Source organism: Phodopus roborovskii, unplaced genomic scaffold, assembly GCF_943737965.1.
Source record: "Phodopus roborovskii unplaced genomic scaffold, PHOROB, whole genome shotgun sequence".
NCBI classification, from domain to species: Eukaryota; Metazoa; Chordata; class Mammalia; order Rodentia; family Cricetidae; genus Phodopus; species Phodopus roborovskii.
This window is the reverse complement of record NW_026126636.1, coordinates 9055647-9068232: the sequence shown is the minus strand read 5'-3', so window position 1 is coordinate 9068232 and position 12586 is coordinate 9055647. Positions and strand designations below refer to the sequence as shown.

The following is a 12586-nucleotide window of genomic DNA, read 5'->3' as shown; positions in this document are numbered from 1 at the left end:
ACTGGAATTACAGACAGCTGTGAGCTGCCATGTGCATGCTGGGAATTGAACCCGGGTCCTCTGGAAGAACAGGCCGTGCTCTTAACCTCCGAGCCATCACTCCAACCCACTAGGCTCAGTTCTTAATTAAGTTTTAGATCTGTGTTTTGTAAGTCAAGTGTGGGGAACACTGGAGTGTAATGGACAAGGTTGCACGTGGGTCACCCCTTCCCAGATGCTTTTGGTGGTGTGTCCCAAGGGGAGCGGAACTGAGTTTCAGAGCCTACCTGGTCTGGGAGGACTCCACAGGCATGTCTGAGGCTCGTATCATGGCTGCTCTGATGGCCCCTCTGTGTACACGGGGACCCTTCTGCGGATCCCAGGCGAATGAGGAGAATCCCACAGTTCACCAGTTTTGGGGTAGAGAGGCTCAACACTGAAACCTGGCCCAGCAGGCATCTGAAACCTGGCCCAGCAGGCATGAGGCTCTGGGCATGGTCTCCAGTACACAGCAAACATACAAAGGTTGCAAGAAAACAAATGCATAAGTAACAAGCAAATCCGTAAATAAGCATGCAAATTAGCCAAGCAAGCACACAAACAAGACAACTGCTCTCTGGGCCTGGGCCAGGCTCAGGTCAACAGCCCCAATCCAGGCAGGCCTGAGCAAGAGCAGACTCCCCACCCTGGGTCCCACTCCCTCCCAAGGTGCTAGCTCTTCTGGTCTGACCAGTTGGGGTTCCTCCCCTGAAACTCTCCCACGCTCCTGGGGCCTCCCAAACCTAAAACAAAGCAGTATCACCCTGTCTGCTGCTCACTGGGGCTTCCAGCTCTCCCGAGGTTTTCAGACCTATTCTACAAAGTGGAGGAAATCCAGAGAGGGAGATTGAGTTACCTGGAGTCACACAGAGAGATTAAGATGTCAGGCTGTCCGGTACCAGGCTTGGTTCTCGGCTTACTGCATCATTATTTCCTTTATGATAAGAAGGGCACCTTGGGCTACAAGGCTGGGTGGCACACAAATTTAATGCCAGCACTTGGGAGGCAGAGGCAGGTGGCTCTCTGAGTTTGAGGCCAGCCTGGTCTACAGAGTGAGTTCCAGGCTAGCAGGGCTACATGGTAAGACCCTGTTTAAAGAAACAAAGCAAAGCAAAACAAACAAAACAAAACAAAAAAACCAAAAAAAAAAAAAAAAAAAAAAAAAACCAAAAAACAAAAACAAAAAAAAAACCTCAGAGAGGGAAAAACACTAACTCAGGGGCACACAGCGAAGATGTGGGGCTGAGATCCGGCTGGAGCCAGTTTTGAGTGATGTCACAGAATCATTCACTTTCTCTCTTGAGTCTTCCCTGGGTGACAGATGACCCCACCTAGGTGACTGAGGTGCTTGTCATTGTTGGGAACAGGGGTGCTGGGCAGGGTCTGGGGAGCAGATTTCTCTGTGAACACAAACAGCCGCTATTTTCCTGTTTGCAGTCAGCAATCTGGCCGGCTGGGGCTGACTCTGACCTGAATGAGAAGCTTCTGCTCCGGTCTTAGTTTCCTCCTGTGAGGTTCAGGCACCACGCTCTGCCCCTCCCAACAGGCTGCTTATAAAAGGGCGGTATATTTTCTTACTTTTTACAAGTGCATTCTGTTTATTATTGTTCATATATCCCGGCACGTGTGACATGGTGCACATTTGGAGGTCAGAGGACGGTCTAGAACATGCTGTCCTCTTGTTTTAGCCTTCTGAGTGCTGGGATTACGGGCCTGTGACCACAGTGACATGCTCCACATCTTGTCCAACATACAGCTGGATCTGAAGACCTGGAAACAGTCAGTAGCCAAAAAGAGTATTAATAACCAATAATAATATCATAATCTGTTTAAGTCACCAAAATCTAAGGCTTTTGTAGCATGGGGAACTGCTTGAAGCTTCTCACAAACATCTGACAATGCTCCCACAGCAGCCCTCTGAGGTAAGTCTCCCTTAAGATCTTCATTAAATAGGTGGAGGGCAGACAGGCAGTAGTGACACATGCCCTTTAATCCTAGCACTCAGGAGGCAGAGGCAGGCAGATCTCTGAGTTCAAGGCCAGCCTGGTCTAAAGAGCGAGTTCCAGGACAGCCAGGGCTACACAGAGAAACCCTGTCTTGAAAAACAAAACAAACAAGCAAACCAGAGGCCACTGAGGCACAGAGATCAGGCAATCCCCTCTACCACACACACACACACACACACACACACACACACACCGGTAAACTCCGTGGCAGAGCCAGCTGGCTGCAAGCCTCACTTGAGATTCAGGGAGAGACCCCACCTCAAAGGAGTACGGGCGGAGTGATGTGGCAGGACGCTGGACATCTCTGACATCCACAAGTATGGGTGTGTTCACGTGCCGACAGGTGTGTGCACACACCCTTCCCATGCTTGCACCATCTGTGTGTCCATGTGTGCAGGCATGCATGAGTGCATGCGCGCGCACACACACATACACGGGAACACACACACGAACACACACAGCAGGTAAAAAGAGGCCTGGGATGTAACTTCATGGGACACCCCTTACCAAGTGTGTGTGAGGTCTGGGGTCTCATACCCAGCATTGAGAACAAACAAAAGGAAACAATCCCCGCACCATGAAACAAATAAAACCAACCAACCAACCAAATAAACCAAAAAGCAAACACACACCAGAAAAGCCTCCGTCACTGACAAGTGACATTGAAGGCCTTCGCAAACAGCTCTCTGAGTTCGAATCCCGCCTCTGCCACTCCCAAGCCTCTCCCTGCCCGGGTTTTCTCTCCTGTGAAATGCAGTGCTGAGGGAGTAGAGTACCAAGTTGGTGTCCCATGATGATGGGAGGTCCTTTCACCCCCAAGGGAGAGAACTGATGAACGGGCAGGCTGCTGTTTGGAATAAACTCTGGAACAAAGCAAGTGCTCCGTTCTTGGGTGTTATTATTATTGCTGTTGTGATTGTTACTAGTGTTAGAGAAGGGAATTTAGAACAAGAAAGATCAGAAAATGAACTTGGAAAACTGCTTTCCCTACCCCGTTTTCTTTTATATGCTGGAGACGGATCCCAGGGACTCATGCACACTAAGCAAGAGCTCTACCTCTGAGTCATGCCCTCAGCCCCTCACTGGGGGATTCTAGGCAGGACTCTAACACTGAGCCATGCCCCAGACTCTCACTGATTCTAGGCAAGCACTGTAATGCTGAGCTGCAGGAAGCCGAACCACACCTTTAGGCTTCCCTCCCATTTGATTCATCAGTAATCCCTGCTAATTCTTCCTCTTAAAATGTTTTGGATTTTTTTTTCCCTTTCAGCCAGCACAGGCTGACCTAGAACTTGCTACCTAGCCGACAAAGGCCTTGAACTCCTGTGTTTACCAAGTGTTGGGACTCCAGGCTAAGTCACCACCCCTGGCCAGAGGAACCTTTGTAAAACTACATGGTGGTTTGGGGGACAGTTCCTGGAAGTGGGGTGTTGCTCTGCCCTGGACCCTGTCACAGAGCAAGGGCAGTGTTAGGGTCCTGTCCTTTGCGGGACAGGAAGAGCAGAGCTAAGCTAAAATCCTAAGATAGAAATCCGAGAGCGAAGGCTCATGCTCAGCAGGATGTGGGGTTGCCGAGTCACATCGCGGTTCCTGTAATGATTGTTTCTGTGTTGGGACACCGTGATGGAGTAGTCTTGAGGTCACAGGTGACCTTGGCCAAGGTCAGTGTTCTGTGAGATCGTTTACGTCCAATACGACCTCGTGGCCCCTACATTAACCAGACGACTCCCGACAGTTACCAGCGGGGTCTTTGTCTTCCTCTTCCTCCTCCTTCTACCCCGACCCTGGAAATGGTCTCATATCACCCAGGCTGCCCTCAAACTCCCCATATAACTGAGGGTGAATTCAGCTTTAGACCCTCCTGCCTTCATCCTCCATCTCCATGGCACCGTCTTTTGCAACTCTGGGGAGAGAAGGCAGAGTTTCGTGCACGCCAGGCAAACAAAGGATCTTCCTTCCTTCCTTCCTTCCTTCCTTCCTTCCTTCCTTCCTTCCTTCCTTTTCTTTCTTTCTTTCTTCCTCTCTCTCTCTCTCTCTCTCTCTCTCTCTCTCTTTCTCTCTCGTTCTCTCTCTCTCTCTCCCTCTCTCTCCTTTTTTTTTTTCAATCTGGAAACTGCCCAGCTACTGTAGTCTCTTGTACCATTTGGCGAGTCTGGAGGGGTGTTTGAGATACAGTTGTGCTATGTAGCCCAGGCAGCTTCAAACTCAAAGCAATCCTACTGTCTCAGCTTCCTGAGGCTGGGAGTGTAAGCGTGAACCACTACACCCAGCCGTCTCTCTTCTCCTCCTCCTCTCCCTCATTCTTGTTCTTATTCTCCCCTTTGACCTCTGTACATGCTTTCACTGTGATCCTTTCTCATTACATTTACTTATTTATTGTTTAGTGCATATGTTGGGGGTGCAGGTATATGCGGAGTATTTCAAATAGCCCGTGGCAGATATGTGAAGGTCAGAAGACAATGTCTCTCCTTCCACCCTGTGGGTTGCAGGGATCCAACTCGGGCTGTCAGGCTAGGAGACAAGTGCTTCCGTGTTCGGAACTGTCTCACCCACTTTCTCCCTCTACAAAGCCTCTCTGTGTAGCTGACTCCGGGCAAGCATGTTATGATCAGCCCCCTAAGTGCTGAGATTATAGGACCCGGCCACCAGGCCCAGGCTCAGCTTCCTCATGTTTCTGTGGAAGGGTAATATACATTCAGTGAATTCCTAAATAGACAGCTCAGCAGCTCTGTACATTCTGGTTACCCGCAAGGCCACCCTCCCTAGATGAAGATGGAAGAGGCATCTTCCGGGACAAGATTCTCTCACTGTGGGTTAGTTTAGTTTGTTTCAGAGCTCCAAACGAACAGAGTTGCACTGTGTGTTGTCTTGCTTATGGCTCCTTTGAGTCACATAGTTTTAAAGATCCATCTGTGTAGCTGCATGCACGGTCCGTTGAAACTTTCCATTGCTGGGCAATTGAAAACTCTTGGTTTTTATATTTGTTTTATCTTTTTGGGGGAGGGAAGGGATGATACTGGGGATGCAACCCAGGGCTTCATACATACTAGGTGAGTGCTCTACCATGAAGCACTTACCCCTCACTGGGGGATTCTAGGCAGGGACTCTACCACTGAGCCACACCCCAGCCCCTCACTGGGGGATTCTAGTCAACTGATTTACCATTGAGCAATACTCCCAGTCCCTCACTGGGGGATTCTAGGCAGGGGCTCTACCACTGAGCCACACCCCCAGCCCCTCACTGGGGGGGATTCTAGTCAACTGATTTACCATTGAGCAATACTCCCAGTCCCTCACTGGGGGATTCTAGTTAAGGGTTCTACTGCTGACCCCTAGGCCATTATCCTAGATTTCCAATATATTTTTTTTTTAATTTAAAGGACTTACAGCAGTGCCCAGCACACATGGTAGGCGTTCAAGAATTCTTTTGCCATTTTTAGTTATTCTTTGAGACTTTCACCTATGAATACAATGCATTTTTGTTATATAGACCCTTTTAGTCATTTCTTGATAATTGACATTGTTTCCCAGCGTAATCATATTAAAAATCATACTTCTAAATCCCAACCCTTTTTGTATACAGCCCTCCCTATCCTTACTCCTCCAAAGTCAAGATGTTCATTTTGACTCTTTGAGATAGGATCTCACTCTGTAGTCCAGACAGACCTGGAACTCACTATGCCTCAAACTCCTGGCAATCCTCCTGCCTCAGCTCCCTAAGGACTGTGATGACCCAAGTGGTTTCAGTATAAATAAATGACTTGTAAATAAGTTCCCCCAATTATTTAATGTGTGTCTCTGCCATCCGACTAGAAGCTCTGTGAAGACACGCAGGGGCTCTGCCTCAGTGTCCTCAATGAACAGGCCGAGTGCATGCTCAGGACCCAGGCACACCCTGAATGCCCCCCCCCCCTTTGAGCTCTGGCATCCCCTCTGCCTGCAAACATACTTCATCCAGGGCACTGTCAGGGAACCTCTGCTCCCTCCCGCCCTTTCTCTCCTTGGCAAGGGCACAGGGTAGGGGCTGCTCTCCCTGTGGGTGACGCACCTAAAGGCGGGCCCGCCCCACAGCGGACGCTGAGTTGGCCTGGTTGGGCAAGGCCAGGGTTGCCCCGGGGTAGGTTACTCATCTGAGGCTCAGGTAAGAGGGCCCGGGCTGCAAGGCGGCACACCCAGGGGGGACGCGGAGAGAGCAGGACGCAGCCATGGATGCTGCCAGGAGAGGAGGCGCCCAGAGGGTGGTCTGGACCACCAGATGGCTGCTGCTGCTGCCGCTACTGCTGTGTGAAGGTAAGTGTGCCACCAGGAAGGCAGAGTCGGGGGGGCTCCTAAGGAAAATAACCCCCCGGCCCTCCACAGGAAGTCCTTTAAGGAAAGTTGATTCCAGTCAAAGGCAGGCTGTGAGTTCTATCCTGGGCAGAGGGGCTGTGGGGAAGATTCTCCCACACTGAGCAGGCATCCGTGAGAATGGCACCTTCCCCATCCCGAGACAGGGACTCTACGGCAGGTGTCTCCTCCCTTGGGAATAAGCAGATGGGAGAGGAAAGACCCCAATGCTGGTCCAGGGGGTGGGAAGGAAGAGGGTCCTGTGTGTCCCGTACCCTGAGACTTGTGGGAAGGCTTCTCCTGCTGCTCTGGCTGCATGGTAGGACCATCTCACCCGGGGACACAGGCCACCTGGAAAGATTTTTTCCGAGTTGGGATACGTTTTTTTTTTTTTTAACAAAGAGCACTCGGTTCTGCCCGGCCCACACCCTCAGGAGCACAGGCCCTGGAGTGCTACAGCTGCGTGCAGAAGGCGGATGACGGGTGCTCTCCGCACAAGATGAAGACGGTCAAGTGTGGTCCGGGAGCGGACGTCTGTACCGAGGCGGTGGGGGCGGTGGAGAGCAGTAAGTACCACCCGGAGGTCCCTTCGGTCTCCTCCAGTGAGGCTCCGCCTCCTCACAGACCTTTCCGATTCTGGCCACGCCTTTCCATTTCAGCTCTCACCCAGACCTCGCAGCACGGGTTCGCTCTTCTTTCTCTGGGCTTAGGCAGGGAGCCTGGGTGGGGGTGGGGGACTCCGGGGTTGGGGGTGGGGTTGGTAACTGCAAACTGTTCAGGACTGATTGGATAGCCCTGGGCTGAACGCGCACTTCCCACCACCCGTTCTGTCCATCACTGAGACTCACTTGCCGCCCTACAGGAAGGCAGGTTTACCCACCGACGTAGAGTTCTTGCGTTTCCAGGTTCCTCAGTAATCCCACCTTCCCCCAAGTTATCCACAGGGCCTTCCCTCTAGGCATCTACACTGAGACATAGCCTCAGCCCCTTTGACGTTTATATTTTGAGAGAGGGTCTTGCTAAGTCGCTCATTTTGGCCTTTGAACACTACGGTAAAGTTCAGACAGATGAATCTTCTCCCTCAGCTTTCCGAGTCACTGGGATTACAGGCTTGTGCCGCCGAGTCCGGCTTTGTTTGCTTGTTACGTACTAAAAAGCTCGAGGGGGGGTTCCAGATCCCTCTGCCTCAGCCTCCCCAGTAGCTGGGACTGCGAGGCCCGCTCGCACCACCAAGTTTGTCTCCTAGCCTTTTTTTTTTTCTTTCAGTCTCTTAACTGGATCCCTCTGAAGCTACTTTCGGAGTCTCCTCCTCTTTTCTGACGTTCCCATCCAGGCTCCGCTTTTAGCCCCTCTCGGCAATCAGCTATTCCTTTGGGACTGGATTCCTCGAAGCTCTTCTCTTTGACAGCCCCCTCCCCTCCCCTCCACTGTAGCTCTCTCCCCAGGGATCTGCTCTCTGTAAGGCCCCCCCGCCCCCACCCTCGCAGACCCAGGAGCGTTGTCCATTCGAAACCCCGCCCCGTCGAGGCCCTGTGTGCTCTGACTCCGCCCTCCTTTTCTGTGCAGTCCACGGGCAGTTCTCTGTGGCGGTGCGGGGCTGTGGTTCCGGACTCCAGGGCAAGAACGACCGAGGCCTGGACCTGCACGGGCTCCTGGCCTTCATTCAGCTACAGCAGTGCCCCGAGGATCGATGCAACAACAAACTCAACCTCACCTTGCGAGGCCTCAACCCTGCAGGTCGGTGGCAGCGGTGCTAAGGCTGGGAGCTGAGGCTGCTGCAAGCTGAGGCAGGGCTGCGGGGGTGGCCAGGTGAAGACTGTAGACATCAACGCTCTAGGCACCCCAGATCGCTGCTGGGGGTGGGGTTAGGAGAAAATCGACGGACGGAGTCACAGGTACAGCAGGCCACCGGCCTGTTGAGCTGTGGGTCTCTAGATGTCTCTGCAGACCAAGCTGGCTTTGAACTTGCGATCTTCCTGCCCTAGCTTTCCGAGTAAGGTGGGAGCACTTGCCTGGCCGTCTCTTGACCCTTCCCTTTCTGTTTCTCCCCCCCCCACCCCGCAGGCAACGAGAGTGCGTATGAGCCCAATGGCGCAGAGTGCTTCAGCTGCTTGGGGAAGAGTCACCAGGAGTGCCACGGCACCGTGCCTCAGGTTGTGCACTGCTATAACGCCAGCGGCCGCGTTTACAAGGGCTGCTTCGATGGCAACGTCACCTTGACTGCAGGTGAGCCAGCCCTCTGAAGGAGCCTGAGACTTGTAGGAGATGTGATAACCCTCAGCAGGCAGCGGGAGGGTGCTTCACCTAAAGGGTCCAACCCTCCTCCTCGGCACTTGATTTTGCCGCTTGCCTTGTCCTACAGCATCATGGGAAATGTAGTCTAGTACCCTACAGACCCCGCTAGTGTGTGTGTGTGTGTGTGTGTGTGTGTGTGTGTGTGTGTGTGTGTGTGTGTGTGTGTGTGTATTCCTACTGAAGACTGCGGGGGTATGGAATGGAAGACCATGAAACCAGACTTGTGTTTAAGCTTATAAACTTTTTGACTAAGTACCATGGGAAATCTGGTTCGAGCCCTGAAAACTTAGGGGTCTAGGGCTCTCATCTGTTCCACAATATTAAGGGATATAGTTCATGGCTGGAGACATGGCTCAGTGGTAGAGCCCCTGCCTAGAATCCCCCAGTGAGGGGCTGGGTGTGTGGCTCAGTGGTAGAGCCCCTGCCTAGAATCCCCCAGTGAGGGGCTGGGTGTGTGGCTCAGTGGCAGAGCCCCTGCCTAGAATCCCCCAGTGAGGGCCTGATACACCATGGGAGTTCTTTAATCCCTTCTGGTGTCAGGTATTTCTAAGGAGCTCTATTTCAGACTCGTTAGCAGGGAGCCGAGAGAGGAAAAGGTGAGGTTATGTTTCAGTTTTGATCACAGAAGTGTCCTCTGTTGAAAGCAAATCTGGAACCTGGGTTCCACCCTTTTCCTCCCAAAGCATTTAGTGGAAACGTAGTCGGCTGTGAGCAGAGCACAGCGCTCTGCAGAAAGTGGGACCAGGGTGAAGAAGTTTGAGCTCACGAAAGCACAGCCCTCTGTCTCATTCGGGGCTTGCTGCTCTTGTCTTGTTCCAGGCCCCTCACCCCCAGCTGTGCCAACCCCTATTTGTCCAATGACAGACTTCCTGTGCCTCTCTTACAGCCAATGTGACTGTGTCCTTACCTGTCCGAGGCTGCGTCCAGGATGAGTCCTGCACCCGGGATGGGGTGACAGGTCCAGGATTCACACTCAGTGGCTCCTGCTGCCAGGGGCCCCGGTGTAACTCTGACCTCCGCAACAAGACTTACTTCTCCCCCCGAATCCCACCTCTAGTCCTACTGCCCCCTCCAACTACCCTAGCCCCATCCACTCTCGCCCAGACCTCCTCCAGCACAACCTCCACAGGTTCTCCAACCACGACCACCTCTACCACCAAGCCCATGTCAGCACCAGCCAACCACACCTTTCCCCATGAAGTAGACCGTGAAACGATACAAGAAGAGGAGTCGCGTTTGACTGGAGGTGCTGCGGGTCACCAAGACCGCAGCAATGTGGTCCCGCCCTCGGCAAAGGGCGGGGCTCAGATCCCGGCTAATGAAGGCTCTGTGGTTCTGGGGTCTGGGTTGCCAACTCTCCTGTTGACTGTGGTTGCCGGTGCACTGCTGTGAGCATCTCACCTTGAAACGTCCAACTCTCCTTGCTTCCCTGGCCCTGGGGTACCAACTCTTTCCGTCTCTCACTGGACTGGACTGGCTCAGTCCCCATCCTCCGGCATCTCCAGTCCCCACTGCACTGATTTGCAGCTCCGGGAAACAGCCTACTGTTGTAAATACACTGCTGGGGTGGCCCAGATTTTTGATGCAGAGACTGCATTCCCCCCTGATGGTGACCAGGATAGGGGTGGCTGGGATAGTCCCCGGCTAGCTTCCTCTTCCTGTGTTCATAGCTAGGCTGGAAGATTACCAGGCAGGTGGACAGAGGATTCATCTCCTGAATGCTGTACTGGCCTCACATCTTTGCAGGAATCCTGTTCCTGTCTTCCTTAGGAGACTGTGACAGGGCAGGGACATGCCTCTCGCCTTTCTATGTGTTCTGGCTGGCACAGGAAGGCATCAATAAAGATTTAGTTACTTTGTATAGCGAGTTCACTGAGTCTCTTCCACCTCGTTCATCTTTCATGCCAAAGGGTCTTAGTCACCTTTTTTTTTTCCTTCAAAAAATGGAGCCAAGGACAGCCCATTCTTATCGAGTTTCAGGACAGCCAAGATTACACAGCAACTCACCCCCCATCATTATAAATTGAATAGAATTTAAAACTGGAAAGCTGGGATATGGCAGCACATGCCTTTAGTCTCAGCACTTGGAAGGTAGAGGCAGGAGAATCAGGGCCAGCCTGGGTTACATGAAATTCTGTCTATTGAGATGCATCATTGCATAACAGGCGCCTGGGACTGTGCCTGAGGACTTCGGTTCAATCCTGGGAGCCCCCAAGGTGGAATGAAAACCTGCTTGTCCTCTGACCCCCACTAGTGTGCCCTGGCATCTGTGTTCACCTTCCCACAAGCAAAAATTTTAAAAGTACATGTTGTAAGGAAATTAAACATGGACAGGAGGGAAGGTAAGACCTGAGAGATTTGATAGATGAGGTAGGCCACATATTCACTTTTTTCACTTTTTGTTGAAACAGGTTCTGCTATGTAGCCCTGGCTGTCCTGAACTTGCTCCATAGGCCAGCCTAGCCTCAAACCCTCGAGACAAAGACTTTGGACCATGTGTCTTCCACTAGCCTTGGACAATGCAGTCTCCAAAGTGCAGGGATTACAGGTCTGCATCTCACCTTAGCATCTTCGTTTTTAAAAGAGGTGACCGAGACAGCAAGGCAGTAGGGGTTTGCAGAGATGGGCCAGTCAGTGAGGCTGGGTTTGGTCTCAGAACCCATGAGAAGAAGCTGTGCGTGGTGGTCTATGATTATCATCCCAGCTCTCTGGGATGAGCAGCCAGCCATCCATCTGAGAGCTCCAGGCTAGTGACAGATCCTGTCTCAGGAAGCAAGGTGGGGGTCTGGAGTGATGACTCAGGTAAAGAGCCCTTGCTGTTTTTGCAGAGGGCCAGGTTGGGTTCCCAAGGTCCACATGGCTGCTCACAAACTTCAGTAACACTGGTTCTATCGTATCCATTGTATCCGATGCCCTCTTCTGGCCTCCATAGGAACTGCACACATGTGGTGCACAGACACATGCAGGTAGAACACTCACACATAAGAATAAATAAATCTTGCAGAGGTCCGGCCACAGCCTGGGCTCAGGTGCTGACGGAGAGAGGCATCAGCATGAAGAAATGAACTGTCTAACCACCAGACGAGTTTCACACAGGTGGCTGGCCCTGGCTAGCTCCAGCTGTCTTTACTTATACATCAAAAGCATGCATGTTTTCCCACACTAACGAACAAGTTTTCCCATCCTCCACCGTTAACCTCTGGCAAAACCAAATATGACAATTACGGTGTCCCCCCCCCCCTCAATTTTAAATCAAAACATCTGTAAACCAAAAACACTTACCATTTCACTAACTTGGCCAAATATTGAGCCAGGTACATCCTGTCTTTACAAAACTGAAAGGTGATAAACATAGGCACACATTTTCAAGAATAACAATACCATTCAAAACGTATTCATAGAAATAAGTCGTCTGCCTTCATCCTGTCAGCACTGAATCAGAACAGCTCCCGGGGTCTGGAGTGACAGCTGGCATGCCCAGACAAGAAATTGGAGAAGCATCAGCTTCAAAGAATTTTAGGGGAAAATATTCAATAAAAAAGGGCTTTCCAGGAATGAGCACATCTGTCCCATGCATGATTGACAAAGTGATACTAAAACTGCCAAGAGACTCATCAATATTACGAGAGAGGAGAACATGCAGGCAGTGAGGTCCCAGCAATACTCTCTGCTGTCCTGAAGTCCGCTGGTTCTTGCCAAGTGAGACTGTTCCTGTGGGCTTTTGGCTCATCTGGAGACTCCTTGGACAAGCACTTATATACTGGCTCAAAATTGGGCAGCAAGGCTCCCAATAAAATCTTAAGTAATGAAGGTGCCTGAGGGGGCAGGTGATAAAGAATGTGTGTACATGCACACACAGACCTACACAGAGAGAAAGCTGGGGAAGGGTGGGTGCCAAAGGACAAAGGGGAGTGTCTTAGAGAAGCTCCCTGTGACCAGCC

The 12586-nt window shown here is 51.7% G+C and overlaps 1 protein-coding gene across 1 annotated transcript; it reads left to right on the top strand.

Moving 5' to 3' along the window:
• Positions 1–6161: 6161 nt before the first annotated feature.
• On the top strand, positions 6162–10132 carry Lypd3 (LY6/PLAUR domain containing 3). The gene is made up of 5 exons (XM_051207452.1): positions 6162–6314; positions 6785–6916; positions 7917–8087; positions 8415–8576; positions 9532–10132. The coding sequence occupies exons 1-5, from the start codon at positions 6230–6232 to the stop codon at positions 10035–10037; spliced, it is 1056 nt and encodes a 351-aa protein (XP_051063409.1). The 5' UTR covers positions 6162–6229; the 3' UTR covers positions 10038–10132.
• The last annotated feature ends 2454 nt before the right edge of the window (positions 10133–12586 follow it).

What these genes read in the sequence shown, in the direction of transcription:
- Lypd3 (XM_051207452.1), top strand. Translation starts at nt 6,230, where the DNA reads ATGGATGCTGCCAGGAGAGGAGGCGCCCAGAGGGTGGTCTGGACCACC. An exon ending in GCGAGGCCTCAACCCTGCAG is followed by an intron (nt 8,088 to 8,414) that starts GTCGGTGGCAGC and finishes CCCACCCCGCAG; the next exon opens with GCAACGAGAGTGCGTATGAG. An exon ending in CAACGTCACCTTGACTGCAG is followed by an intron (nt 8,577 to 9,531) that starts GTGAGCCAGCCC and finishes CCTCTCTTACAG; the next exon opens with CCAATGTGACTGTGTCCTTA.